General features: G+C 65.8%; 2 protein-coding genes across 2 annotated transcripts in view; one reads left to right on the forward strand and one right to left on the reverse strand.

The window, feature by feature from the left end:
• Positions 1 to 5,502: 5,502 nt before the first annotated feature.
• Positions 5,503 to 16,455, forward strand: SAXO2 (stabilizer of axonemal microtubules 2; the record flags this gene model as incomplete). Its single annotated transcript, XM_084254107.1, has 6 exons — positions 5,503 to 5,537; positions 7,857 to 8,036; positions 9,855 to 9,910; positions 11,069 to 11,790; positions 12,078 to 12,205; positions 15,963 to 16,455. The coding sequence occupies 6 exons, from the start codon at positions 5,503 to 5,505 to the stop codon at positions 16,453 to 16,455; spliced, it is 1,614 nt and encodes a 537-aa protein (XP_084110233.1).
• Positions 16,456 to 16,491: 36 nt separating this feature from the next.
• The window catches only part of ADAMTSL3 (ADAMTS like 3), a gene marked incomplete at both ends in the record, with an annotated part of 71,956 nt that continues 61,817 nt past the window's right edge, over positions 16,492 to 26,630 (reverse strand). The window contains 7 exons of the mRNA XM_084254108.1: positions 16,492 to 17,006; positions 19,381 to 19,396; positions 19,483 to 19,585; positions 20,659 to 20,785; positions 22,366 to 22,548; positions 23,735 to 23,888; positions 25,373 to 25,569. Coding sequence (XP_084110234.1) covers positions 16,492 to 17,006; positions 19,381 to 19,396; positions 19,483 to 19,585; positions 20,659 to 20,785; positions 22,366 to 22,548; positions 23,735 to 23,888; positions 25,373 to 25,569 — 1,295 coding nt within the window. The remainder of the gene's footprint in view (positions 17,007 to 19,380; positions 19,397 to 19,482; positions 19,586 to 20,658; positions 20,786 to 22,365; positions 22,549 to 23,734; positions 23,889 to 25,372; positions 25,570 to 26,630) is intronic.

A 26,630-nucleotide genomic window follows, 5' to 3' on the forward strand; every position in this document is an offset into this window, starting at 1 on the left:
GAGCCCAACACACAGCTGTGCGGCGTTCACCCAGAAAGCAAGTGATGGCGCAGAGAAGTGTCACCCAGAGGCAGCCACACCGCAGAGCCCTGCTGTCACTTCATTCTGGAGCCAGAGCCCAGAGCTCTGCACCCAAGAGTGTGAGCACCACTGCCGGCCCCTCAGGCTCCTGCTGGGGTGGGGCGGCAGCTCCACTGTGGCGACTCTCCCATAGGGTCACCTCATACTTGCCTCAGTCAATTCCTTACGAAGTTTTTTGAGTCCCAATTTTTAAAACACTGAAAGGAAGCATAAAATACCTGTTCTAGAATATTCTTGAGGTGAGAATAGGCCTCCTGCGGGGTGAACTTCAGCTCGACGATCAAGCGATCCATCTTATTTATCACTAGGACGGGACGGATATTCTCCAGCCAGGCTTGCCGCAGCACCGCCTGTGTCTGATTGAAACAGAAAGAAAAACGTAGAACTTGGGACCTAACACAAAGCCCATCGGGAAACCTCCAACACCCGCTTCCCACGCCCTCCGCCATGGCCTGACCCGCGTGGGATGCCCCAGACAGCGAAGGGCAAAAACCACACGAGACACTGGCCAGCATGTGGGACTGCCCCCAGGGCCATGGGGAGCCCAGGGCCGTGAAGATGCACTCCTGTGGCCAACACGTGGGGCAACCCTCAGGCCCTGGACCAGCACAGCTCAGAGGCGGGCCCAGGACGGCTGCCTCCTGCAGCAGCAGGACCGGCGCTCAGCCTCTGCAGCACGGGTGCTGTGTCCAGGGGAGCCGGGCTCAGCATGGACCCACAGAGGCTGGAGCTCCTGATGCAGCAGTGCAGCTGCAGCCTGTGCCATTGGTCTCAGCCCTGGAAGGGTCTTTCCAAGGGGCGCCCATGGACTCCGGGCATCAACCGCTACCCGTGTACCAGTGTGGGATGCCAGGCCCCTTGCTGGCAGGGGAGGCTGCCCGCCCTGTAGGTCCCAGCAGTGGCACCTGTGGGCACACTCCTTCCACAGCGTCCACCACCACGATGCAGCCGTCACAGATGCGGACCGCCGTGGACACCTCAGAGGAGAAGTCCACGTGTCCTGGGGAGTCGATGAGGTTGATGAGGTACTCCTCGGGGCCTGGGGAGGCAAGGGATGCGGCTCAGCTCGGCGCTCTCCGCCCCACCTGCAGGGTAGGCACAACTCGCAGCCCCCCTCCACCCCCACGGCCTGGCAAGAGCAGCAGCAGCGCAGACACCAGAGAGCCATTGGAGCAGGGGGGCTCGGAGGGATGGGGAGAGACACCAGCCCACAGGTGGCAGCGGGTTCCAGAGGAAGAGCCTGTCACCTCCACTGGTGCCCCAAAGGCCCCCCGCGTCAAGAGCCAACAGCTACGAGCCGTCCCTCCCAAGAGGCTGTTTCCAGCATCATCTCCCACATCCTCCTCCGTGAGCCACCTGCCCCGCACCGCCAGCCCTGCTCTGTGAAATCCGAAAAGTCCATCTCAAAGGGCCTGCGAGAGCTGCTGGTCCCAGCACTCAACTGGGCCCTGCAGCTGCCCCCGCACCGCCAGTCCGGGAAGGTGGAAGCAGCTAGAGTGGGCGCCTTTCAGCAGAGGGCACTCGGACCCCAGCAAGCAGGTGGGGCAGAGCATGACGCAGCCAGGTGTGGTGCCCCGACTCCTGTGGGGTGGGTGGGTCTGGCCTCCCACCCTCAGGCCAGGTAGTCCTGACGGCAGCCACCCGGGAGCCCAGAAGGACACTTGCGGAACAGAGGGCAGGGTGAAGGGCATCAGAGAAGCGAGGATGTGAAGACGCAGCGCTGCCGGCGCAGGACGCAGGCTCACCGTGCGCGTAGTGCAGGGAGATGGCGCTGGACTTCATGGTGATGCCGCGGCTCTGCTCGTCCTCCCTGCTGTCCATGTACCGCAGCTGGGGGCAACAGACGCCGGTGACCAAGCTGCTGGCACGCGACAAGGGTCACCCTAAAGTCTGTTTCTGTTCTACCTTTATTTTTTAAAAGATTTATTTATGCATACAAGACCTGGGGTACAGGCCAGAGGTGCGGGGGTGAGAGGATGCACCAGAGACAGAGTAGGTTGCGTCTTAACTACTTGCGCCACCAGGGAGGCCCCGGTTCTACTTTCTTAAGAGGGGAAGCTGGAAAAGGGCCATCGTCCTCACAGGGAAGATACACAAATGGAATTGCCCCCCAAGATGACTGCATGCCCCAGGTCAGAGATCACCACCCTGAACTTCATCTCAGCACTCGCTTTCTTTGTCAGGCTAATAGCGAGCGTGTCCCCAGGCAGGTGGCCTCGGCGCAGCCAGAGAACAGAGCAAGTGGCTCGTGACGTCGTAGGGGACGGAGATTAACCCAGGTGTTCACCAAGTGTAAGCACACACCTTGCCTGCCAGGCGGCTGGAGATGATGCCATTGCTGGATATGAGACAGTCAACCAGAGTCGTTTTGCCTGTTAAAACAAAAAAGGTAACTCAAATCCACGCCTTGTTTTATGTTTCATAGACAGGAGACGTGGCGAGCGCAGCTTTCCTGGAGGCAAGAGGTCACCCGAGGAGAAGCTCAGCAAAGGCTCCAGCAGCATCGCCTGGCGGGGCCGGTGCCCAGCGCGTGCACAAGTCTCCCCCCCACCCCCGCCCCCATTAGACCCTGTGCCTCAGCCCTGCGGGCCTCAAACTCCTCACCTGAGAAACTGCTGAGCAGCTTTTTAAGTGGCGTGAAACAAAACGTGTTACTAAAACATACCGATGAAGTAAAAACTTTCCTAACTGAGCCCCTACCCCCAGGATGTTTGGCCTGAGCTGTCAACGTGTTTGACAGTGTTTCTCATGTGGCCAAACTGCCAGTTACACGAATGGTCAATGTTCACTTCTGTTCTGGCTCATTTGCTGTATGCAATTTTTTCAAATTCCCCCCATTTTGCTGGAAATGTCACCCTCTGCTGCGGCTTGTCCACAGCACGCACGTGCCATAGCCTCTGCCGCCGGCCGTCCACCGAGGAGACCAGGCAGCCCCACCCCTGCTACTGCAGACGCGCCGCTGAGTCTGAGGAGAGCCGGGCCTCTAGAGGCGAGGGCCCGAGTTGGGTGGACAGTGGCCATGGTGCGAGGGCAGCTTTGTTTAAGCGTGACTTTTTTTCCACAATTGGGGCATAGTTTATAAAGCAACAGGCAAGAGCCCTTAGTGACAAAGCAAACCAGCCAGTCAGCGCACAGACACCTGACGGCTTTCACACGGTCACTCATCTGTCCCCCGGAGGGCGGCTGGCCACCACAGCCATCGTGGTAGTGTCCGCCACCTGGAGGGAGTGCGCCTGTGCCCTCAGCCCAGCACCTCGGGGCGACAAGCAGGGCAGGGCAGGGCAGTAATTTCTGTTTCTCCACAGTGTGTGGGTCCAACGTCACTGTAATGCACCGGGGTGAGGCTCCCTGCCATGTCCCCTGGGACAGGCAGCCGCTGGCACGTGACAGTTACATTGTCCTGAGAAAACACTTAGCAAGAAATTCGGGTGTGCCCGTGTGGCCTGCAGTGGGGTGCACCCGGGGGAGCAGCCCTCCCACCGCAGCCGCGAGCACCCACCCAGGGATCCTGCGCCTCGGTGAGGCCCCTCACTGCAAAGTGACAGGCACCTCCACCGCAGGCCACAGCCAGGGCTGTTCAGGGACTTCAACAGCAAAAGCAGGCACTGGCCTAGTCACTGCAAATGGACGGAACATGGCTAGGAGGGCTTCCCTCGAGAAGCGGGTCCCACGGCATGTGAGGACGTGGTCTGGCCCCAAGACATGTGACAGCCACACCAAACACCCGGTGCCAGGGTGCTACTGCCTGTGGACACACACACGCACACCTCTGCCAGGTGCCTCATTCCACCAGACAGAGCACGCGTGTCAGGGCTCAGGGGTCAGCCTGCGAGCAGCGTAACTGCACAAAGCCCTGGGCATGGGGCCAGTGCCTTGTATTTAGATATAAGCCCCACAGCAGGCTTCATCCATGGAGACCCTGGCCTACCTCCAGCCCTCACTGCTGCAGCACGTGCCCTCGCCTGCCCCGGGCACACCCACCAAACCGGCATTTCTAGCCTCCGCTCACAGCTCCACCCCTGTGGCATTACTGGTTCTCCCAGAGCCCCCCCCCCCATCCCATAAAAAGAAGCTGATGATCATCTTCACCACAAAGCAGGCACCAACGCAGCTGGCCTTGCCCCAGCACGTCTAGTCCTCACCTTCCTCAGGCAGGTAAGGGCCACCTTCTCCAGAGCTGGTGCTTACTGAAGCCCAGAAAGCAATGACTTGAAGTGGAGTTTGCAGGCAGGTCGCCCAAGGCCAGACCCCGGCCTGTGCCTCTCCATCAACTCCGCCCACCTCCCAGCGCAAATAGGTTTCATCTCACCCAGCCCTGGTGTGGCCGCCAGCGCCCAGAGAGCTGTGGTGGGACAGCCAGCTCCGTGGGCCCTGGGCGGTGGCCCACGTGGCCTCCCTCCCCCGCTGGGAAAGCCTGTCCCTGCCGGTGTCAAGCGTCCCCTGCAAGAGTCTGCTCGGCCGTGTACCACCCTCTGAGGCCTCTTCCCAAATCACCCGGTTCCCGGTCCTCTGGCTCTCCCAACTCCACACCCCTTCTTCCTCAGTGCCCGCCTCCCTCTGTCCTCGGCTCAGTGCCACCCCCGCCCCGCGTGCCAGGCCAAAGGCTGGCGCCGAGCAGCCGTTCCCTAGGCGCCTGCTGAGGGACGCGAGACCCGAGCAGGCGCTGCGGGCGTCGCCTGTCACCAGCCGGCCCGGGCCTCCTGCTTTAACCATCGCAGGCCTGGGAGTGGCAGCGGGCGGGTGGGGTGAGTCACGCGGGGCCGGGCGGCTGGAGGGGCCGGGACGCCCTCCCGGGAGCGGCCCCGCGGGCCCTACCGTGGTCCACGTGCGCCAGCACGCAGATGTTCCTGATGTTGGCCGTGTGCCGCTGCAGCCGCGCCGTCTTCTCCAGGCCCCCGCGCACCATGGCTGTCTCCTGGGCCGGGAGGCAACCGGTTAGCGGGGCTCGCGGCGGGCGGCGCCCCGGAGCTCCCCGCGGGCGTGGGGGGCCGGCGGGACCGCAGCTGCCCGCGCGCCCAGTCGTCCCGGCCGTGCGGCGGCGCGGGGGGCCCGGGCCCGAGGCCGGAGAGCGGGGCGGCCCGACGCGCCCGGCCCGCCCCCCCGGCCGCCCGCCCCGGCCCCCCCCTGCACCCCGCCCCCCCGCCTGCACCCCCGCCCCCGGACCTCGTCCCCGACGCCCCGCCCCGCGCCCACCGGCCTCGCCGGTCCGGCTCCGCTCCGGGCACTGCGCGTCGCTTGGCCTCGCGCGCCGAGTCCGCGGCTGAGGGCGGGGCCGGCGCGCCTGACCCCTGACCCGCGCGCCGGAAGTGGCGCCCGACGCCGGAAGTCGTGCCCGACGCCGGAAGTCGCGCCGAGCTGCGCCCCGCCCCGCCCGCGGTTGCCCCGGCGACGGCGACGCGCTGGACGCGAGCAAGGCCGAGCATGCGGCGCTGCCTGTGCGGGATCTGCACGTGCGGGTGAGCGGCGCCCGGCGCGGGGCGGGGGCGGAGGACGGGGCGGCGCGGGCCGCGGGGGAGGCCCAGGGCAGAGCCGGGCCGCGCGGGGTTGGGGGGCGGCGGGGGCCGCGGGGGAGGCCCAGGGCAGAGCCGGGCCGCGCGGGGTTGGGGGGCGGCGGGGACACTGGGGCGGCAGCGGGGGCCGCGGTGTGGGGGAGGCCCATGGGCAGAGCCGGGCCTGCCCGGGAGGGAGTTGGGGGGGCGCAGGGGACCCAGTTCCTGCCGCTCAGAGGCTCCCCGGGACATGCTGACCCCGCCCGGCGTCAGGAGCGCGCTGCCTTCCTCTGCCCTTTACCTGTCAGGCCTCGGTTTGCTAAGTCAACGCTATCGAGTCTGCAGCCTTGTCTGGGGTCCCCTCCCGAGGAAAACCTCTCAGCCCACGGAAGCAGCCCCCCGTTTTCATGATTGCCGTGGTGTGTGATGATTAGCTTAGGTTGGAAGATCAATATTTGAGGCTTGAATCCACAAACTCTGATGTGCTAGAAAGCTTCTCTTTCTCTAATTTTTACTGTGTATCTTCCCACGCAGCCCTGGAGTCCAGTCTTTCAGGCGGGGCTCCCCTTCTTCCAGCGATGGCCAGGGCGGGGGCCTGGTGGCCGGTGGTGCTGAACCTGCTCCTAGGCTGGTCTGATCCCGTCAGGATCCCCCAGTGCCTTTCAGGCTTGTGTTTGAGGTACTGGACCTCTGCCAGCGCTGGAGCCATGAGAGGCGTCGCTCAGCAACCTGTGAGAGCGGCCACCTGACACTGAGGCGGGGCAGGGCCTCCTCTCCTAGAACCTGCCCCCCTCTGCGGGACCCCGCCTCTTCCTTGTCTTCAGTCCGAGGCCCTTTCTTCCCTCTGCGGCTCTAAGAGACAGCGGCTCTCACCTTCACCTGATCTCCACTCTTGCACGACCTGATTCTTTTTTTAAGATTTATTTATTTATGCATACAAGAACTGGGGCACAGGCCAGAGTTGAGGGGGGCGGGGTGGGAGGATCCACCAGAGACAGAGTGGGGAGCAGAACAGGCAGACTGACTGAAATCCACTGCTGAGGGGAGCAACGGGGAGACAGGGGAGGTCTGCTGCGCCATGTGAGACAGCTCCCCGGCCGGGGATGGACTCAGGCAACAGTGGCTGGCAACGGCTTGATGGTGCTGAGACTTAACCCCTGCGCCACCTGGGAGGTGCCATGACCTGATTTTTTTAACAGACAGGAAATGTTTGCCCTTCGGGCCAGCTTAACCTCCTTCGCTGCCAGAGGGTGAGGGGCGAGTGAGGGGACCCTGGGGGATGACCAGCCGAGCAGTGATACTGGGTCAGAGGTGAATCAAGATTAGGACGGTTTTCAAGATCCGTAGTTGACAGCGTGGAAGAAAGAGGATGGCCGTGACCTTGAGGGTAGGAGTCCCGTGTGCTGCGTGGGCTGGCCCACAGCTAGGCAGGGAGGCGCCGCCTCTCGGGCTCGGCCTGCAGACATGCGCTGGGCTCTCGCTGCCCCAGACACGGGTCGCGCCTCATGGTCACTTCGCTGCAGCAAAGGAGAAACGCAAACGAGGGCGTAACCCAAAATAAATAAAAACGGACAGAAAGCTCTAAGTGGAAAGTCTGAGGAGATAAGCGCGAGCTGGTATTTTCTCCACTGGTTTAAAAAGCAGGAAAGTCCAAGAAAACTCTCTGAACAGCGAGTGTCCTCGCCTGGCAGGGCCGCGCGTCCAGGGAGCTGCCTGCGCTGACCGCGACGAGGCGGTGTCAAAGACGCAGGTGCCGCAATGTCACGGACACTGCAGATCCCGTTCACTTCTCCCGGGTGCCCTCTGTTCCCGAGCCAGGCGCCTTTATCCCCCGCAGCGCCGGGGCCGGGGGGGGGCCTTCCTTATGGCCAGGCCGGGCCAGACGGCAGGTGACGCTGCATGAGCTCTGCCTCTGCTGCTGTCCACGCGCGCGAAGTGGACGTGGCTGCCGCTGCCCTGGAGAGCCTGAGCACCAGCCCGAGCACCCGGCGGGCGAGGCCTACCCGGGCTCTGCCCGCCCGGACCTGGGAGAGGCGTCACCAGCTCTCCCGGAAATAAGGAGACACCAGACCAGACCGCTGCCAAGGCCGGCCCAGGCCCCACACAGGACAGGCGCGTTTATCGCTGTTGCAAATGCCCCTGCAAAGTAAACAGGCCTCTGTCTTCACTTTTTAGTAAAGCATCTCTGAACTGCGGGGTTTGCGTTCCTGAGGCTCTCTGACATCCTATTGCCCAGCATGTTCTTACAGTTGAAAATAACCTCTCAGTTCATCTGTGTTGGCACAGGCGACATCGCTGTCCACGCGGGCCCACGAAGCTCTACGAGAGCTCGGGCGCGGACTGGCCTCCGACCGAGTACGCGGAGAAGTACCCGGCCCACGGCAATGTCCTCCCGGCCCAGAGCCTTAGGCCCAAGCAAGAGCTTCCAGCCTGCCGTGGCACAGCACAAGGAATACCAGCACTGAAGTAAATATTGAGAACTATTTGCTTTACTCCCCCACACTTCTGGTCTTAATAAGGTTTTCTAACTTTAAATCGAACTGTTTAATTGATTTAAGTTGAATCAGTCCAAGAAACAAGGAGCTACTTGAGTCACAGCTTAAGAAAAACAGGAAAACAACAATGAAGTTGGGATGACAGGAACAAACAGGAAATAAACAAGTTCCCTTCATTTTTTAAGCTCCTCACATCTCCTAGTTACTCCCACAGCCACTACACCCTGCCGGACAGCGGCTTCCGGCTTCTCAGCCGGCTTCCCCACGGCCAAGGTCATCTACGAAAATACGGGCCTCGAGCTGTCCCCTCCCACTTACATCCCCGCTGCCTCCCCACGATTCGTTTACCACCCAAGACCCCCCTGCCGGGCCTCCAGCTCCTCGGCTCTCGCGCTGGTGCCCTCCCTTGAAAGCCTTGCCTGTGCTGCACCCCTTCCCTGAGGTGACCGCCTGCCGGGAGGCCCCCTCCCTCCCTCCCCACCTCCCTCCCTCCCGTGGTCCTTTCTGGCCTGTGACTCTCAGCTCAGGCCTGAGCGCCGCCCCGGCCCCAGCTAGCTTGCCAGAGGCGGTGCCCAAGGGTGGCCCTCCCCACGCCCCTCCTGTTACTCTCAGCAGGCGCGTCCACTTGTGTCCACTGCCCGGGCCAGGCCTGGCACCGCACTGCCAGCACACAGCGTCCTCTGGCGGTGAAAGGCGAGAGTGCCCTCAGCGCACTTCCCACCAGACTTGGTTGTTTTTGGAGGCCTGGCGGTGTCTGTTTCTCATGGGGGAGGCCTTCGGTGCGAGACAGCGGAGGCAGGAGGCAGCGGCCGTGGAGGTGGAGCTGCCCCTCCCGGCCTCCCTCTGTCTGGCCCGGCCGGCCACCTGACCATGCTTGACCCGCCTGGCGGATCTGGGGAGGGAGGGACTGCGGGGCGGGGGTGGTGGAGGGCGAGGTCTTCGCATGACCCATGCGCCACCTGGGCTCTCCCGGCCTCGCCGTGGCAGCGTGTGCTGGCCCGACACGGGACGGCACTCCAAGTAAGCGCCAAGTCGCGGGCGTGACAAAGTCCAGGACGACAGCACTGGCGACCCCAGAGCCCAGTACGTAGCTGGGCGTTACCACGAGGGGACTGCAGAGGCGGCAAGGCGGGGGCTGGACTGTGTAGAAGCAGGAGCCGCGGGGCGGGCGGCCACGTGGGCCTCTCCAGGTCAGCCGCGCCACGGCCTCCGAGCAGCGAGCAGGTCTTCCCTTCTAGTTACTGTCTCCCCGGGCCGGGGCAGAGGCCGCGAGAGGCAGGCGAGCCAGCAGCACATGCACAGGAGTCACCGGCGCAGGGCCCGAGTTGTCCAAGCGGGCTGCTTGCGCCTGGGGGGCTGTGTGGTCACGCGGGCGCCCTGGGACTCGTGCCCTGACCAGGCCAGAGTGGCTGCAGGCCCAGGTCCTTCCCTAGAGGCTGTGGTCAGAGGAGGGTGAGTTCTGGCCACGCAGACCCAGAGGATGTGCTTGAATATCCTCGCATTCCTGTGCCCACCGCCTGGGCTGGGAAAGTCAATGCGGGAAGATTTCGTTTGGATCTCACTCCCCGAGGCCGTCGTGATCACGACAAGCTGGGACGTGATGCGTGTTCGTTTCTGAGGCTGTCCAGTCACCGGTAGGACGTTGTGGAACACAGCGGTTTCAGGCAGCCCATCGACAGCCACTGCTTTAGTATCTTTTATATTAAATAGACTTTTCCAGTCAAAGACCAGACGATTTCAGTGCCGCGGCCCCCTGGGGCGGCCCGACCGCTCGGCTTCTGTGTTGCAGGTCCCGTCAGCCATGCGCCCGCCCTGGAGAGCTGGAGGCCGTCCCCACCTACAGAGGTAATGCCCGCTGCCTGCGCTCAGAAGGCGGTCACTTCGCTGTGTCCCCAAACCCAGGCTGTGGCGCTGGGAAGACCCTGCTCCGCTCAACTTCCTGGCTGCAGGGCCACGCTGCTCCTGCTCCCAGCGCCCAGCGGGAGGGACTGTGCAGCTGCGCCTATGCAGTTCAGCCGCTGCAGAGCAGGGGTGCCTGTGCTGGGAGCGGGTGGGGTCACCCCCACAGACGGCGCCCGCGGTGGAGTCTGGGCTGATGCATGGATGGGGCCTGTCAGGCCATGGAGGTTCCACCAGCATCGCTCTGGGCTGGGCCTTTGCTGCTGAAGACACCCCAGGAACCCGGGTCACCCCGCAGCTGTGCCCCCTCAGCCTCTGTGCCTCCTCTGCCTGGTGGGGCGTGGTGGGGCAGCCCAGAGCACCCAGAGGCATTGGTGGGAGGGGATACCATGTAAGGGAAGGGCTGGAGCCCTGGTGCTGGGCCCTCGGCGGACAGCAAGGCTTCCTGTTGCTGCGCCCCGCAAGACCACATGCACTGCACATACCGCATGCCCCAGCACATACCGCGTACCCCAGCACGCACCCTGCACACATAGGTCACATCCCACACACTGCACACAGCGCACACCCCGCACACAGTGCACACCCCGCACATAGCACACAGGCAGGCCTCTGCCGAGAGGCAAGCCCTCCCCCCACAAGATGAGGTGCCGGCCTGAAACCCCAGCCCAGCCTCCGGGGACTGCTTGACCCCCATGTCCTGAGGAGGAAGGCTGGATCCCATGGTATTCTGGGCTCCAGGTTACCCAGGATCTTCGCTTAGGGAGTTTGTGGGTTCCTGGTGGCCAATGATGCTGCAGTCAGTCCGGAGCTAGGAGTGACCCCCTCGCCGCTGCCCGGCCAGGCCCTTGAGCTTAGGGGCTCGCTAGGCTGCTGGGTTCCCGGAGCCTTTTGTGAGCTGCGTGCCCAGTGCTGGGTGCTGGCTCCTCTCAGCCCATGGCCCTGGGGTCGGCCGGGGGGTTGGGGGGGCGGGCGTGGAGGGGCAGGAGGACGAAGGCAGGAGAAGGAACGCGCCGAGGGGCGGTCTGTCCCTGGTAGGAAGGGCCCAGCAGGAGGCGGTTGTTGGCTGGCATGACTGAAAATGCGCTGTTGTTTGTTTTCAAGATGATTACAGAGCCTGGGGCCTTCAGAAAAGGGAGCTTTATAAACCGGAACAGAGCTACTGCGCCCCGGTCGTGAGGTTCGGGAACCCCACCACGTTTCAGGACGCCTTCGTGCCCCAGGCAGCGGCCCCACCACAGAGCTTCAAGCCTCCCTCTGCGGCCTGGGGGCCCTCAGGTCCCTTCCATGGGGACACGAGCCACCGCCTCGATTATGTGTTGTACCAGCTGCCGCCGAGGCTGGCGCGGCTGAAGGAGGCCTACAAGCCGCCCAGCCGGCCGTTCGAGGGGCTCACGACCCACCGCCGGGACTTCCAGGGCCTGGCCGGGGAGGTCGTGAAGCCGTGCGGGCCGCCGCGCCCCAGGGCGGCCCCAGCGGCACCCTTCGAAGGGAGCACGGAGTTCCGCGAGAGCTTCCAGGCCTGGGAAGTGCCCCCGCGGGAGGCCAGGAGGGCGCCGGAGTACAGGCCGCCCGCGGGCACCATGCAGCTGGCCAGCACCAGCCGGCTGCACTACGTGCCGCACCCGGGGGTCCTGACGGAGAGCTGCCGGCCCCGGGACGCGCGCGCGCCGAGCTCCGGCCCCTTCGAGGACGTCACGGTGTACTCCCTGGAGTACATGCCCAAGGAGCAGGCGGCCTGCCCCGCCAGCTACCCCTGCCCCCCCGGCTACGTCTTCGAGGACACGGACTCCCGCGGCCACAGGCACTTCCGCCGGGCCCCGGCCGTGGGGGCCCCCTAGCTGGCCTGCGGCGCCGCGCTCAGGGCCAAGCCCGCTCTGGCGCAGAGATAAGCGTGCGGAGAGCCGAAGCCAATCGTAGTCCCAGCGTAGAAGGGAAGCGTGTGCCGGCGGTGAAGCAAGTCATACCTGAAAGTTTTTGAACAAGAACATCGGAAATTTTTTTTCAGAAGTCACGATCTTAAACCCGGCCGTGCTGTTCTGACAAGCCCTGCTCCCACGCGTCTGAGAGGCGGCCGTGCCCCTGCCGCCGGCCCCTGCGCCTTCACCCCCAGGCCTGCTCCGCCATCCCGACCCCCGGCTCTGAGCCCGGGCCCGAGGATGCCCGCGGACCCGTCACGCGCCCTGAGCAGCGTCTGGCGGCCGCGGCCTCTACCGGACCCGCCCCGCCCCCAGAGCCCTCGTGAGAAGGGTCATGTCCCGGAGCCCCGGGGGCACCTGCGGGGTCTCGCTGAGGACCGAGGGCTGGGGCGGGGCCCAGGAAGGAGGCTGGGGGGGCCTCTCAGCAAGGCCTAGAGTCAGAGGCGTCTCCAGGCCCCACGCAGGGGAGTCGCCCAGCAGGTGGTGTGATCACCCCCTGCTCCTCCGGCACCCCCTTCCTGCCCCTCCCCGCCCAGAGAAGTGCTAAGAAGGGGGAGGGAGAGGCCATCGAGTGGCGGGGGCACGCTGTTTATACGTGCCAAAAACTTCCTAATGCATTAACCTCTTCCCGGACTTTTTTCTTCACTAAGTGATTGCATCGTGGGACAACATGATTCATTTTATCACAAAGCGAAGTCTTCGGTAGCTTTAGGGTGGTTTCAAACTACAGAACTGAGAATCTCAGCAGCTTTTGCTTACATAGTTTTCATTATGTGATGGTGGCTTTTACTTACATTGGTGTCAGTGAACACTGTGGCTGGAAGTCTGTATCTCCGCAGCAATAAAGCCTCCTGAGCGGGATGGGCGTCCCTGAAATCCTTTCCCCGCCCGCTTTCCTCCCGAGGGGGCAGCTTCAGGGTCTCGCCCAGGTCACCCTGTGCCATGCGGCAGAGTCAGGGTGGACGGTCCGTCCCGGCCCAGCGCAGCCCCTCCGGGGGGTGGGCTCCCCTGGACAGAGGGTCTGGGTCAGACATGCTCGGGGGTCCTGGGGTGACTTGCTGGGGGCTGGCAACGGATCATGGCGTCACCCACCCCCACCACACGACCTGTCAGCTCGGGCGGGGGGGTTCTCCATGGGACAGGGAGACGGGGTCCAGGAAAGCCTTCGGAAGGACACGGGGCAGGGCTGGGTCCTGAAACACGAGGACTCGCAGCCCAGCCTCCGGCCCCCCTGTGAAGCCATCGCGTCGGAGCCCCCCCTTGGCCCAGAACACCCGGGGTCCAGCCGAGACCCACCCGGCGGCCTTGCCTCAACCCGGCCATCTCAGAAGCCACATGCCACAGAGAGACGTGGCAGGTCCCGGGCTGGGGGTGCTGCGGGGACACCTGTGCAGGCGAGACGGACACCACGCCGCCTCCTGTCCTCGTCCTCGGGAGTCCTGGCCAGACCCGCCCGTCAGACCGCCGGAGCGGCAGCAAGTGCTGGGGGCCGCGCTGGCGCTGAGAGGGGCCTCAGCGGGGATCCCGGGGGACCGGAGCCCAGCAGGGAAGGCCCGGCCTGCCTGCCACCTGGGTCGGGCCAGCGCCGGATGCCAGGGGGCAGCGGCGGGGGATGGCGAGCCCGGTGGTTCCAACCCTCGGATTATGCTTTGGGGGTGGGGGTTCCCCGCCGTAAATGGGCGCAACAGAAAGCCTCAGAGACCGCAAGGACCGTCCCTGCCTGTGGGCAACGGTTTTCTCCCTGACCCGAGGCCAGGTGGGCGGCACACGGCGGCCACTTGCCAGAGCTGGACGAGGCCAGAGGCCGGGGACCATGAGCTCGCAAGGGTGGGGACGGGCCGGCAGGGCCCGGGAAGGGAGCACCGGCGCCGCAGGGAGCGGGCACCGCGGGGTGAGTCGGGCAAGGGGCGCCCGTCACGTTTCCCTGTCTGCCCCGGGGGAGGCCCCTGCGAGCCTCTCCTTGTCCACCCCGCAGGACAGTTGCCCCTTGTGCGCCCTTAGTTGCCACGTAAGCGCTGGGCACTCACAGCACGGGGCAGAGATTCGGGTCTTACGCCGGTGCTTGGATGGCAAAATCCAGATTTTAAAAATGTCCTTTGTTAGTTACTGAAGATTATAAAGTATCTCCAACTTCCAAGAAAAAGGATTTCACAGAAAAACCGGAGTTGGAAACGAAGGTGTTACCTTTGCCCCTCCCTCCTGACCATGCGCCCCTCCCGGGCCCCGGAGAGAAGCGGAGGGTGGGGGTGGGCGGAGGCCGAGGTCTGCGCGGCGGGGGGAGAGGAGGACCTTGGGACATGGGGGGCCTCTGGCCACCTCCCGGGCTCTGAGGCCAACAGTCTCACAAATTACCGTAAAATGACTGACTTTTGTCTTCAACACGCACCCCGAGGACGCCGAAGCCCTCGGCAGACGGGGGGTGCTTGCCTCCTACCGGGAACCCCGAGGGCTGGGGCTCCCCACCACTCCGAGGCGCGGGAGGGCCGGGGCGAGGGGCAGGCCCTCCTCTCTCCCGGCGCCCACCTGGTGTCCGTCCCCCTTCGGCCCTTGCTGGGCCTTTTCACAACTCCGGGGGTCAGAGGTGGGGGTGAGAGGGGTCGAGGGGCCTCGGCGGAGCCTCAGTGGAGCTGGGCCGTCCTCCAGAGGGCAGCACAGCCCAGCGCCCGAGGGCCAAGCCCAGCGCGCCGGCCACGGCCACCGCAGGACGCCGCCGCACCAAAGGCCGCTCGTTTCAGGATTGCCAGGCGGGAGCAGACGCCTCGACGGCCTCGGCGCGGGGGCGGGGGTCCCCACCGGGAACGGCCTCGGCGGACCCCCGGGGCCGCGCTGCACACGCGGGGCGCGGGAGGGACGCCGCACCCAGAACACATGCCCGTGTCTCCACCCGCGCCGGCCGGGGCGGAGCCCTCCTCACGTCTCGGGGCGCAGCGGGCCTCACGCGGGCCTCGCGCTCGAGCCGCCGGGCAGCCTCGCAGCGGCGCCGAATGCCTCGGGGCTGGCGACCTCCTCGCTGCCCGCCGTGTCCCCGCCCGCCCCTGGTCAGCAGGCTGGGGTGCGGCCGAGGCGGCACGGGCCGGGTCCCGACGGCCAGGGGCGCTGGCCCTTCCCCGTGACCAGGCCCGACCGGGCACAGCCTCCTGAGGTCACTGGGCAGCCGGTCTCCAAATCCAGAAGCGGCCCCGCCGTGAGGCTCGGCTCTGCGCTGCTGGGGAGGAGCGGCGGGTTGTGCCGGCCGACCCGTCCCCACAGCAGCACCTCCCAGGCTCCCCTGCCCCAACGCATCCCCGGCACGGCGGCCCCATCCCAGGCCGCCGCCTCGGGTTGCCCGGCCGTCGCGGCCCGCCCCCCGCCTGACTCAGCGTCCCTTCCTGGCGCCCGTCCGGGGTGACAGCCGAAGCCCGCGCCTCGCCCGCCCGCGCACGTGGGGCACGGAGACACCTGCTAAGCGCAACAAATACTGACTGCAAAAATCCTGTCTCATACTTACATTACTTTCTTATAATTTTTCCAAAATAAAATCCTCAGCAGTACTCTCTTATGCATAAATTAGGTATAATAAGGCTTTGGTTTCTGTGTGTGTGCAAGAGAACAGCGCTGGGAAAAGTCTCATTCACAGCTCTTGGAAGAAAGGTTTGAGCACAGTTCAAAGTCAGTAGAGAAGGAAGGTCCTTTCTGATTCCGAGGGCGCCGCCTGGATCCCTCCTGGGCCAGCCGTGTGGCCGCGGTGACGGGCCCCGCGCCCATCCGGGGTGCTGTCCCAGGCCAACCGGCGCCTGGTCAGGTGACAAGGCCGGGGGACGCCTGCTTTGCCCAAGGAGCCTGCAGGCTGTGGACGCCGGGCAGGGCTGCTCAGCGCAGGGGCCTCACCCCGCGGGGGCGGGTCCAGCTCAGGGCAGAGGCACGAGGTCGGGGTCAGGGTGGCCAGGCCCAGGGCGCCAGGGCGCAGGGCTGACTGCGGCCGCCTGGGGCCGACTGCAAAATCCGAGAGAGGCACCGCTGTGCTGGCCCACGACAGAGCGGTTTCTGACAGAGGCGAGTACTGTCGGGAAGAGGCGGTGCCATGTCCTGGGTCTTCCCAGCGACGCCCCGCGGCCCCCCATCCCATTGGAGGTGCAGGCACTGCAGGCCCAGAGGCGCCAGCACATGCCACGGGAGCAGGGTCTGCGAACCCAGGAGGGGCCTGGGGGCCTGGACGACGTGGGATGGGGCCAGGAGGGGGGCAGGGTGGGCGAGGCCGGCAGGCTCAGCGCTCAGCCTGCAGTGGATGTCCCCGCCGTGGGCCCCCGTGGCCCTCACAGCCCCCATGGAGCGGAGAGCAGGGCTCAGCTTCGGGAGGTCATGGACTCCCTGGAAAACTTAGGGGGCCAAGGACCCGCCCCTAGACCCGGCACACACGTCTGGGTTTTACAGAAAGTCTCGGGACGTGGACGCACCCACGGCTCCGTGCGCGGCTGCCTCTGCAGGGCCGAGGCCCAGGCCGGCGGGGCTGCAGGCGGCACCGCGCTCCGTGGGCAGAGAGCAGCCCCGCGGCTCCTCCCAGCCCCCGAGTCCCTCAGCTGGCCTGACATCTAAGCCCCGCCACCAGCGGGCAGGGCAGGAGGGGGCAGGTCAGGACCAGGCCGGGGGCCGCGGTGGCTCCTGCGGGGGGTGCCTGCTGTCACAGGGGAGCCCCAGGCAGGGCCGCCAGGAGGCGGGCTTCTCCGTCTGCAGGCAGTGCCGCCGGGCCACGGGCACGCAGCTCCTGGCGTGGACACAGCGGATGGCGCGAGACTGGACGCCCCGGCCGCAGGCCGCGCCGCAGGGCCTCCAGGGGCCCGGCCGCCAGCAGGCCTCGCGGGCCCCCGCGGAGCAGTTCCCGGGGAGGGCGGGTCTGGAAGGAAAGCAGAGGAGGAGGATGGAGAGCAGGTCCCCGCGGCCCGGGACAAGCCGGCGCCCACCGTGCTCGCAGCTTCCCGGGCCCGCGGGGCCTCCCTGGACACCGCCCAGGACCGGTCCTAATGCGCCGTGCCCCAGGGCGTGCTGCGGGGGGCCCTGCCGTTTCCTTTCTTTCACGAAAGCCCCATCTGAGCAGCTCGAGCCTCCAGCCCGCGCCTTCTCTGCTCTGCTCTGCTCCTCCTGCTGTGCTGCGGAGGTGGGTGGCGCAACGGGGGCAGCGGCACGCCTGGTGGCCACAGGGCAGAGTGCGGGGCCCGGCAAGGGGGGGCGGCGGCCAGGCCTGGACACGCGGCGCTGCAGGCCAGGGCGTGGACCCTGGGCACACGGAGCCCGAGGCTGGCTCTCATCAGCGGGCCGGGGCCGGCGTGTCCAGATGCGCGTTTGGGAGCGAAGGCCCTGGCGGCGGGTGGTGTGGGCCGGCGGCCGGAGCGTGGTGGGTGGAGGGGCGGGAGGTGTCCTCAGCGGAGGGCCAGGCTTGGCCAGATGAGGGGGAGGGTGGACACCGGAGAGCGGGTTTGAGAAACACGCAAAGAGCCAAAAATGTGTAAAAAGGCGCCTGCCACGTGGGACTGCAACGAGCTACGCGCGCGTCTCTCTCCATCAGGTTGGCAGCGCCTTTGCAAGCCTGACCAGCGAGGGCCGTGGTGGGAGCGGGCAGCACCGCTGGGGGACACGCAGCCGCCCTACGCTTGGGGGCCGGGCGGGGCCTGACCGGGGCAGGCAGGCGCCCCTTGGCAGGGGATGAGGCGTGACCCCACAATGAAGGGGAGGAAATCGGTCCCGGAACCGAGCTGGCGAGTCTGAGGGCCAGGCAGGAGACCCGCGGGCGCGAGGGGGGAGCCGGCTGCTCCCCAGGCAGCTGGCCGCGCCCAGGCTCCGGCTGCCGTGCGCATCTGTCCAGGAAGCCCCGGCGCTTCTCACTCAGCGGGAGTCGGAACTTCCCCCGGGTGACGCCTCGCGGACAACCCGGGCCTGTTCTGCAGACCAGGCGGCAGGTGCGTGGGGGCGCACGGGGCCCTGGCTGTCAGGGGCCTGGTCTCCGGAGGAAGGAGTCGGGCACGCGGGCCCCGGGAACAGAGCTGCCCCACCCGAACCGCCCGCGGCTCAGGCCTTACACAGGGAGAGGAAGGCCTTTCTTGCTCAAGCGCCTGAGCAAGACAAGAGCGTGTCTCACCCCCTGCCGAGCTCTGCCGCAACCAGCAAGCAGGTCCAGGCAGACAAGGGGCACAGGACCGGGGGACGGAGCTGAACCCAAAGGCAATCGTTCCGGCCGCTCCGGCCTTGTAGGGAAACTGTGCTGCCTAATCCCAGCACCCTGTTTTTCCTCTTGGGGCGTCTCCAGCTGGGGGTCAACTCCCGGTTACACATGACCACAAACAGTAGCTGGCCAGGGGGACTGCAGAGCAGTGCCCGCCAGCAGAAGGGCCGGTAAGGAGTCACGACTTAGCAGGTATCGCCACTGCGCGGAGCCTATGGGGGCTGGGAGCTGCCCAAGGGCGGGGTAGGTACCTCCTGGGGGCGCCGCAGCCCGAGTCAGATGCGTTGTGGGGTGGACAGGGGACTCGCTCTGGTGGCCGCCTCCCAGCGCGGCCCAGGCACTGTCTGGGGCACTGGAACAAAGCACAGGTGGGAGCCCCGTGAGCCGGCGGCCCCCAGAGGCACCTCTCAGGCCAGCAGCACCGGAGAGCTGCCCTGTGGGTCCAGGCGGGGGCGCAGCCCAAGGGCCACACAGCCCTTCCCCAGAGCCCACAGCCTGGACACCCCGTCTGCTCTCCCCTGCGCAGAGCACAACAGAACGCGGATGGAGAGCCCTGAACAGCTCGCGCAGGAAGGCAGGGGCCATAGTGCAGACACACGCGGCTCGTGCCAGGGCCACCGTGCTCCCGCAGGACCGGCCATCACGGGAGCCGAGACCGCAGTGCTGGTGCGGGTGTGAGGAGAGCGGCGCCTCGTGCGCTGTGGCGGGCATGGAGATGGGCCAGCCCCGTGGACACGGCTCGGAGGTGTCTCAAAAATATCAAAAAATGGCTGACCCAGCAATTCCACTCTAGGTGTTTATCCAAGAACGCACAGACTTATTATGAAGGGACTTCTGGAACTCTCGGGTCATCGCAGCACTTCTTATGGTGCCCAACTGGCATTTTGGAAAAGGCTGCCCTGGCTGCAGGGTGGAGACTGGGTTGGAGGCAGAATGGCAGCCACGGAAATAGCCTGAATGCCCAGCGACAGGTGGGCGGGTGAAGAGGTGGTATCTACACACAGGGGAATACTACGCAGCTATAAAAAGTGACAAAATCTTTGTCAAAAGATTTGTTGTTGCCATTTGCAACAACACGGATGGGGCTGAAGGGGGTGATGATAGAAGAGAAATGTCATCAGGAAATAGACAAATACACTCTCAACACTCACCCGTGGTGCACAGACAGACAGAAGAACAGGCTAAACTGTGGCGCTTGGCTGCAGCTGGGAGGCCCCCGGGGAGGGTCCAGTGGACTGGGGCTGGGGGGGCCACAGGCACGCAGGGGCAGGTGCGCTCACACGCCCGAGGAGGTGTGAACCTACCTGGGCCACTGGGTGCCTGCCCCATGGGGCACAGGGGGCGCTGGAGCACGGCCTTCTGCCGAGAGGCCTGGGCCTGGAGGCGCATGCGCGGGGAGCTGTCACCTGCATGGTCCCTCGGGCTGCCCGGCGCTGGCACGTCACCTGCCGCCTGTGCACCCCGCTGCCGCAGGTGGCCGAGCAGGCGGACCAGGCGCCCGCCACCCACCTGGAACGAGAGCAGGGGCTCAGGGGCTGCAGGCGGGTGGGGGGGTTGGGCCCGCGGGCCAAGAGAGGGGCAGGACCGGAGCCTCTCCTGAGGGATGGAGGGGCACGTGAGGCACGCGAGGGCGGCACTGCGGGGCCCGAGGGAGGCCCGTCCTGGAGCGCCTCTGTCCCCTCACTTATCCAGTCAGCAAATGCCGCTGGGCACCCCGAGCACGAGGCACCACTTCAGGCCCCGCAGGCGGACGCCACAGACACCAGGCAGGAAGCCAAGCTCGGTCCTAAGAGCAGCGAGAAGCTTCAAGACGGGTGACGTGGATCACCGGGGCTTCTCTGTTGGCTCAGTTTATGGAGTCAAGGGCTTGAGGAGACACCCATCGGGAGGAGACACAGGAGACAGAGGTGGCTGAGACTCCGCACAGGGATAGATTCAAGTGGGCAAAGGGTTCTCGGAGAGAGGAGGCCCAGGTGAGCGGGGGCCTAGGTGAGAGGAGGTCGAGGTGGGGGGGACCCGGTGGGGGGCAGGTGAGAGGTTGTCAAGATGAGAGCGTCCAGATAAGACAGGGTCCAGGTGGGGAGGGTCCAGGTGGTGGGCACCAGGTGAGGGGCCCAGGTGAGAGGGGATCCAGGTGAGGCAGGCCCAGGGGAGGGGCACCGAGGCGAGGGTTGTCCAGGCAGGGGGCATCTGTGTGAGGGTGTCCAGGTGCAGGGCTGAGACCTGGGGCCCGGGGCGGGTCAGGTTTGGTGGCGCAGAGTGTGGCTGGACATTTCACCCTTGACTTATGTCCCCTGTCACGCAGGACAGGCATTCCTGACTTTGCCTCAGGTGGCCTAGGGATGCACCGTGTGCCAGCTGAGGGTGTACAGGGATTTGACAGCACCGCCGGGCAGCACAGCCACTGGCCAGCGCAAGGCCAGAACGTCCTTTCTTAGTGACTTTCAAGCCTGCTGTCCCGGCTGGCCAGCCCACCACACCGCCACGGCCGCGGAAGGCTCAGGCAGCTCATGCTGAGCCCGTCACCAGGTCCAGCCCCGCGTCCCCAGCCCGCCGGCCGCCTGGGGGTAGTGGCCACATACCTGGAGGGGCAGTCCCGGGCACAGCAGGGCTGGACCTCAGCTGGTGGCCTCGGCAGGTGCTCACACAGCGCCTCCCTCACCCGCTGCCCGTCAGCCGTCAGGCACTGGTGTCTCCGCACGCGGGCTCCTGCGGGGCCACAGGCAGCCGAGCAGCGTGTCCAGTTGCCACACCCCCAAAAGGGCCCTGCAGGTGGAGGCAGGCCCAGTGGCCGCGTGAGCCAAGGCGCAGGGACGGCAGTGTCACCTGCCCTGCACAGCATCGCATGGGGGAGGGGCCGCTGGGGCTGCCAGAGGCTCCCTGGGGGGCGGAGGTGTCCAGGCAGCGGCTCCTCCAGCTTGACACTGGTCAGCTCCCCGACCCCACGTGAACGCGCCACGTGAGGGATCACGCGTTACAGGAGGAAAATGAAAAACCTGATTCCAGAATCCTAAGCAAATCTCCCCGCTGGTGTCCACACAGGGCGATCATTTCTCAGCAGGACACCAGCCTGAGGTGCCCTCCCGGGAGGGGCCAGCAGCCGAGGAGCCACCCGCCTGCCCGTGGGTGCCCACCTGGAGCAGGGTGCCCCCATCTGGAGCTGTTGCCTGCGGTTCCCTCCTCGGGTGTCTGGGGCATTGGCGTCCCAAGGGCCTCGGGAAGTGCCGCTTCTCTGCCAGGTGGTCTCTGCTCTGAGGACAGTGAGGGGCACGGGCTGGCCGAGGCGGAGCCAGCTCTCCTCCACGCAGGCGCTCAGGGAGGGCGAGGACCGGACGAGCTTTCCCGCGGGCTTGTGGGGGCCCAGGAGCCACTAACTGCTGAGGAGTCGCGCTTTGGCTATCTGCGGGCGCCCAGCCTCGCGCTCAGGATGGAGAGGCACTCCCGGGGCCCAAGGGCCTGAGCTGCTCCCCTGCGGGGCTCTGGGCAGGAGCTGGACCATGGCATCAGGGCCCACTGGGCGGGGGCTCTGGGTGCTGGGCCGTGGGCTGGGGGAGCTTCCCGAGTGCCGGCCTCGGAGCCCCAAGAGGACAGGCCTGGGGCAGCTGTGAGTGGTGGGAACGGGAAGGTGCTCGAGGCCAGGGCGGGCAGCAGGCGGGCTCTGCTCCCTGGGGGGGGCCCCATGCCCACAGTCTCCATGCGCGCACACATGACACAGCAGGACTCTGTGCATGCCCGTGTCTGTGCATGTATGTGCACCACACACAGTGCATGGCAGAGCACGTGTGCCACACCCATGCAATACAGGCACATGAGCATGCTGTGTGCGCACGTTACTATGCATGCTGTGCATGTATGCATGTGGTGTGGGCATGTTGTGTTCACGTGTACATTGTGTACGTGCATGCGAGTGTGTTGTGCATGCATGCACATGTGCTAGTCTGTGTATTTGTTTGCACACGTGTTCTTGTGCACGTGTGCATGTGTGTGCTGGTCACAGGGCAGGAAGCCCACTAGCAGGAGCAGCTCCGTGCGGCCTTGCTGAGGGCTGGGGCCCTGCTAAACAGGCAAAGGCTGCACTGGAGGCTGCTGGTCTGGAGGGGACGTTGCTGCCCCTGAGCTCTCAGCAGCACAGCTGCAGGCGGTTCCCTCCCTGCGGAGAGCGGTCAGCGTGGGCCGAGCACTCACTACAGAGGCAGCGGCAGCGACCGTCAGGACCCCAGTGCTGGTCTGCTCAGCCAGCCCGACAGCAAGCTGATGGCGCCCTTCCGGAAGCACCCACGGGCACTCACCCAGCAGGCGGAGGGCGGAGGCGGCTGAGGTCGTGCCCAGGGCGTTGGCCGCTATGCACATGTAGCTCCCGCCGTCGTCGGTGGACACGCTCTGCAGCAGCAGGGACCCGCCGGGCAGGACGGTGGCACCGGCGCCCAGGGGGCCTCCTGTCCGGGACCACGTCACATTGGGTGCAGGGACACCTATGGGAGAAGCACAGGCGGGACAGGGCATAGCCCTGAGAACAACTCCAGGGCGGTCTGATGGGTGGCAGAGTCTCGCGTTCCAACCACAAGTTGCGGGCGGGACTGGTCACGTTATAGGGCGGTGGCGGTTCGGGTTTCTGTTTCTGTAGCAGGAGAGTGAGAGTGACTGATGGGCTGGCAGGCAGGGCTGGCAGGCAGGGGCCAGGAACCGCGACCCCAGAAGGGGCTCTGGGGTTGCGGCTCTGCGCGGCAGGGGGGCAGTCTGCTGTTGGGAGGCGCGGGAGAGCCGTGGGCTGCGGGGTGCAGACCCCAGAGGGCGGCTGCCACACCTGACGGGCACCCACACTCCTGCAGGGGCACAGAGGCCTTGGGGAGCAGTCGGAGTCCCTGATGCTTCTGGTAAATGCAGGCCTTCCTTGGACCGTGGGGCCTGGAAGCAGGGGTCCTGGGGGTGGATGGAACATCTGTGCCCAAATCTTGAGCCGTCTCAGCCATCTGCTGGGCTGGCGAAGACAGAACTCAGGGGAACCCCACTTGATCTGGGGGGGCATCTGGGCCTGTGGTGACCGGCTGTGGCGTCCCCTCCTGCGGCGGGCACTGGCTGGCGTGACCAGGGCTTTCCGCCAAAGGGGCTGCCACCAGGTGACGTGCATGGAGCATGGCTGCAGTACCAGGTGCACCAGACGGCCCCGTTCCCCCCACAGCGCCCGCTGTTACTGCCCCTCTGACCGAGGAGGGTGCCGTCTGGGACAGCTGCCCTGTCCCTGAGGGCTTGTGCCGGTCCCAGGTCTCTTGGGTATTCCTGCCACAGCGGACGTCCCTCACTTCCCACCCTTGCGCCGAGCGCTCACACCTGCGCAGTGTGCCTGGACCGCCTCAGTCGCGCGCGGGGCACCTCGTGTAGGCCCCGAGCTGGGCTGGGCACCTCACGGTCCCCGCGGGATGGAAGCAGGCTCTGTCCCGGCGCTCTGCGGCCACCCTGGCTCGGCCAGGTGACGGACACTTGGCCCTGTGCAGGCGGCTCCCTCGATGGTGTCTGGACGGTTCCTGGATGTGCTTCTGCCAGCGGTCAGCACCTGGACTTGGTGCCGGCGGCCTCCCCATCCTGCACCGGAGCTGCCAGCTGGGCATGGGCACCACAGGCCTCGGCAGCAGCACGGAGCACAGCGGGCGCCCAGCTCACGGGCCTCAGGCGGGGTCACGGGGTCCGTCGCCAGCAAGGCCGACGCTTCTGGCTCCTGGGTGTCGCCATCAGGCTGAAGACATCCTGTTTCTAGCTCCACCAAGTTTCTGAGTCTCCAAGTTAATACGTTGCCTGCGGCGTGGCCCAGACTCAGCTGTAGTGTGGCCGCCGCTCAGAGGGGCCCGCATACTGCCCGCGGGGTCTCACGTGGGGGTGTAAGAGCACCCTGAGAAACCTGGTCGAGAAGGGGCTCTGGGGTCGCAGCTGGAGCTGCCTGGTGCAGGCTGGGAGAGGGACAGGGTCCCGGGGGAGCCCTGAGCTGACCCTTTGGGACACATCCGGGGCGAGAGGGTTCTCAACAGTGGAGTGCGGGAGTGAAGGGCCTGGACACAGAGGAAGGGACAGCCGCGAGCTGCCCCCGTGGCGAAGGCGCAGAACCGCTCCAGACGCGGGACTCATCAATATCGGCTGGCGGCTGCGCAGACTGTACGATCGCCTCGTTTCTGGAAACTGAAGCTCCTTCCATTTTCTGCAACACGTACAGCGTGGAAGGAACATTTCTGCGCATGCGGGTTTTTACTCACTGGGATTATTTTTAAGAACCAAAGCAGCAGACTGGAATCTGGGTCACAGGGCACCCAACCAGCTGTGCCTTCGCTCAGGGCCTGGAGGTGTCCGGGACTCCGAACGCTCACACCTGCTGGAAAGCCTCCACCCACAGGGTGAGCTCTGCGCCTCGGGAAGGGCCGCCTGCCCCGCGGGGCCTGGCCCCGAGCCCGTGGCAGCCAAGAAAGCCTGGGAGGCGGAGACGCCAGGGCCGTGGGGAGCAGAGGACACAAAGTTAAAAGCATTTCCCTGTTGGGGGGCTTCAGGGCTAACGCAGGGAAGCGCGATTTCGCCGATGTCTGGCTGCATCAGGAGCCTCTGCGACCAGGCTTGACGATGCCCTTGCGGGGCTGGGTTTTGAGGAGGTCTTTGTGGCACAAGATCATGCGGCCAAATCCCCGAACACAGCCTCGCCCCGGAGCGTGACCTCACCAGCCGCCGGTCTCTCAGAGTGTGGAAGCCAACGGCAGTGGCTGGACGGTCTGTGGTCCCGAGTTCCTCTGTAGCCTCCCCCCGAAACAGAGCTGGGCAGCACCTGTCTTGAGGGGCCGCAACCACAGGAGCCCCCTGAAACTTGGGAGCCCCTAGAGTCAGCTCTGCAAAGAGTGGAGGTGATGCCAGCAAACTGCAGGGACAAGGCACCTCAAAAGAGAGGCTCTCCCCTCCGCCAGCAGCCTCGAGAACGACCCCGGCCCCTAGAGTCCACGGCGGGCAGCGCCCAGCTCCGGGCTGGGCTGTATGGGCCTGTGTAGACGGAGTCTCTGTGCCCAGGGGGCGGGCCGGCTGGCCAGCGGATCAGGCCATGGAGGAGGCGGAGTGGCCGGAGGGAGGCGCGTCTGCGTCTGAGTGAGCAGTGCAGCCGACAGCGCCCAGACACCACTCACCAAGCCCAGGCCCGGATGGATGGCCGGGGCCCGGCTGGCTACGTCCACAGGGAGGCTGACCAGCCCCTGCACTCTGCCACCACCTCCCTGCGTGCGTCTGCCCCCGTGAGCACCGCTGAGCAAGTGGTCAGGTCCTAGCCCGAGGGACTGGCCGGTCTCTGCCTCGGGGTGCCCCATCGTGGCAGGAGGCCGATCCGCTGCCCCAGGCCCCCTCACCTCGCACAGGACACTGGATGGTCACGTTGGCTCCCGGGGCCACCTCCACGATGCCTCCAACCACAACGGTCAGCCGGCCGGGCTCCGGGCTGCTGGTGTTTCTTTCAATAGACAAGATGACAGGCGCCTCTTAATTCAAAGGGAGCAGGAGACAACATTAGGGCCAAGCTGCTGCTCCTGGAAACCGAGCTGCATCTGCACCTGTGTGGAGCCTGGACCCGCCGGCACAGCCTGGGGGCCGCGGGCAGATGCGGGCCGGGCAGGGGCAGTGGACGGAGGGGTGGCACGTATATGGACAGACGGGCACGTGGGTGAACAGATGGACGTGTGCGTGCTGTGTGGGCGAGTGGACAGGTGGGGGGGGTGAATGGACGGGTGCACAGACAGGCAGGCGAGTGGACGGAGGGCGTGGCATGGTGTCCAGAGACTCCACTGCAGCAGCCACACACGGGCTGAGAGAATTTTCTACCCGAAACAGAGGGTCAGTCCCTCGTCCACAAGGTTCGGCAGCTCGGGGAGTGGGGGAGGGGGGGCAGGCAGGTGGGACGGGCCCCGAGGCCCTTGTGGGGCAGAGCAGAACCTGGCATCCCAGGACCAGGTGACCTGACAAGGGCACAGAGACTCGGGGTTGTTTCATGCCTGGATTTCCAGAACCACGGCCCTGAGCGTCAGCGTGTGAAGGCGCCGCGGCGCATGTGTGCTGGAGCTGGGGATGCTGATGGTGCCCGCTCGCCCCGGGCCACTCTCCCAGCACTGCAGGGCTGTGGGCACTAGGCGGCCTCTCAGGTGTCTCCTGTGAGCCAGGGCCGAGCTCCCGAAGGGTCTGAGCCCCAGAGGAGCCCGGAGGAGCCTGCTCTCCTGCCCTGCGCCTGCCCCGGCGTGGTTGCCATGTGCTGGGAGGCAGCTGTGGAGAGCGCACGGCTCCGCGCTGGGCCAGTGTCAGAGACATGTGGGCGGGCGTGAGGAGGTCGTCCTCTGAGGGCCTGACCAGCCTGCCTGGCGTGGACTGTTCTGGATGGACTAGGGGAGACTTTCGGCTGCTGGGGGGTGTTTAGCCCCCCCAGGAAGTCCAGAGGCGCTGTTTTTTGGAAAAAGGGAGCTCGCAGGAGGGACAAGCCGGCCGGGCGAGGCTGAAGCCTCCTTGGGAGTGTGTGTGGGGGGCTTGGAGTCCACCCTCAGACCGGGATCCT

This window comes from Talpa europaea, assembly GCF_964194135.1.
Source record: "Talpa europaea genome assembly, chromosome: 14".
NCBI lineage: Eukaryota > Metazoa > Chordata > Mammalia > Eulipotyphla > Talpidae > Talpa > Talpa europaea.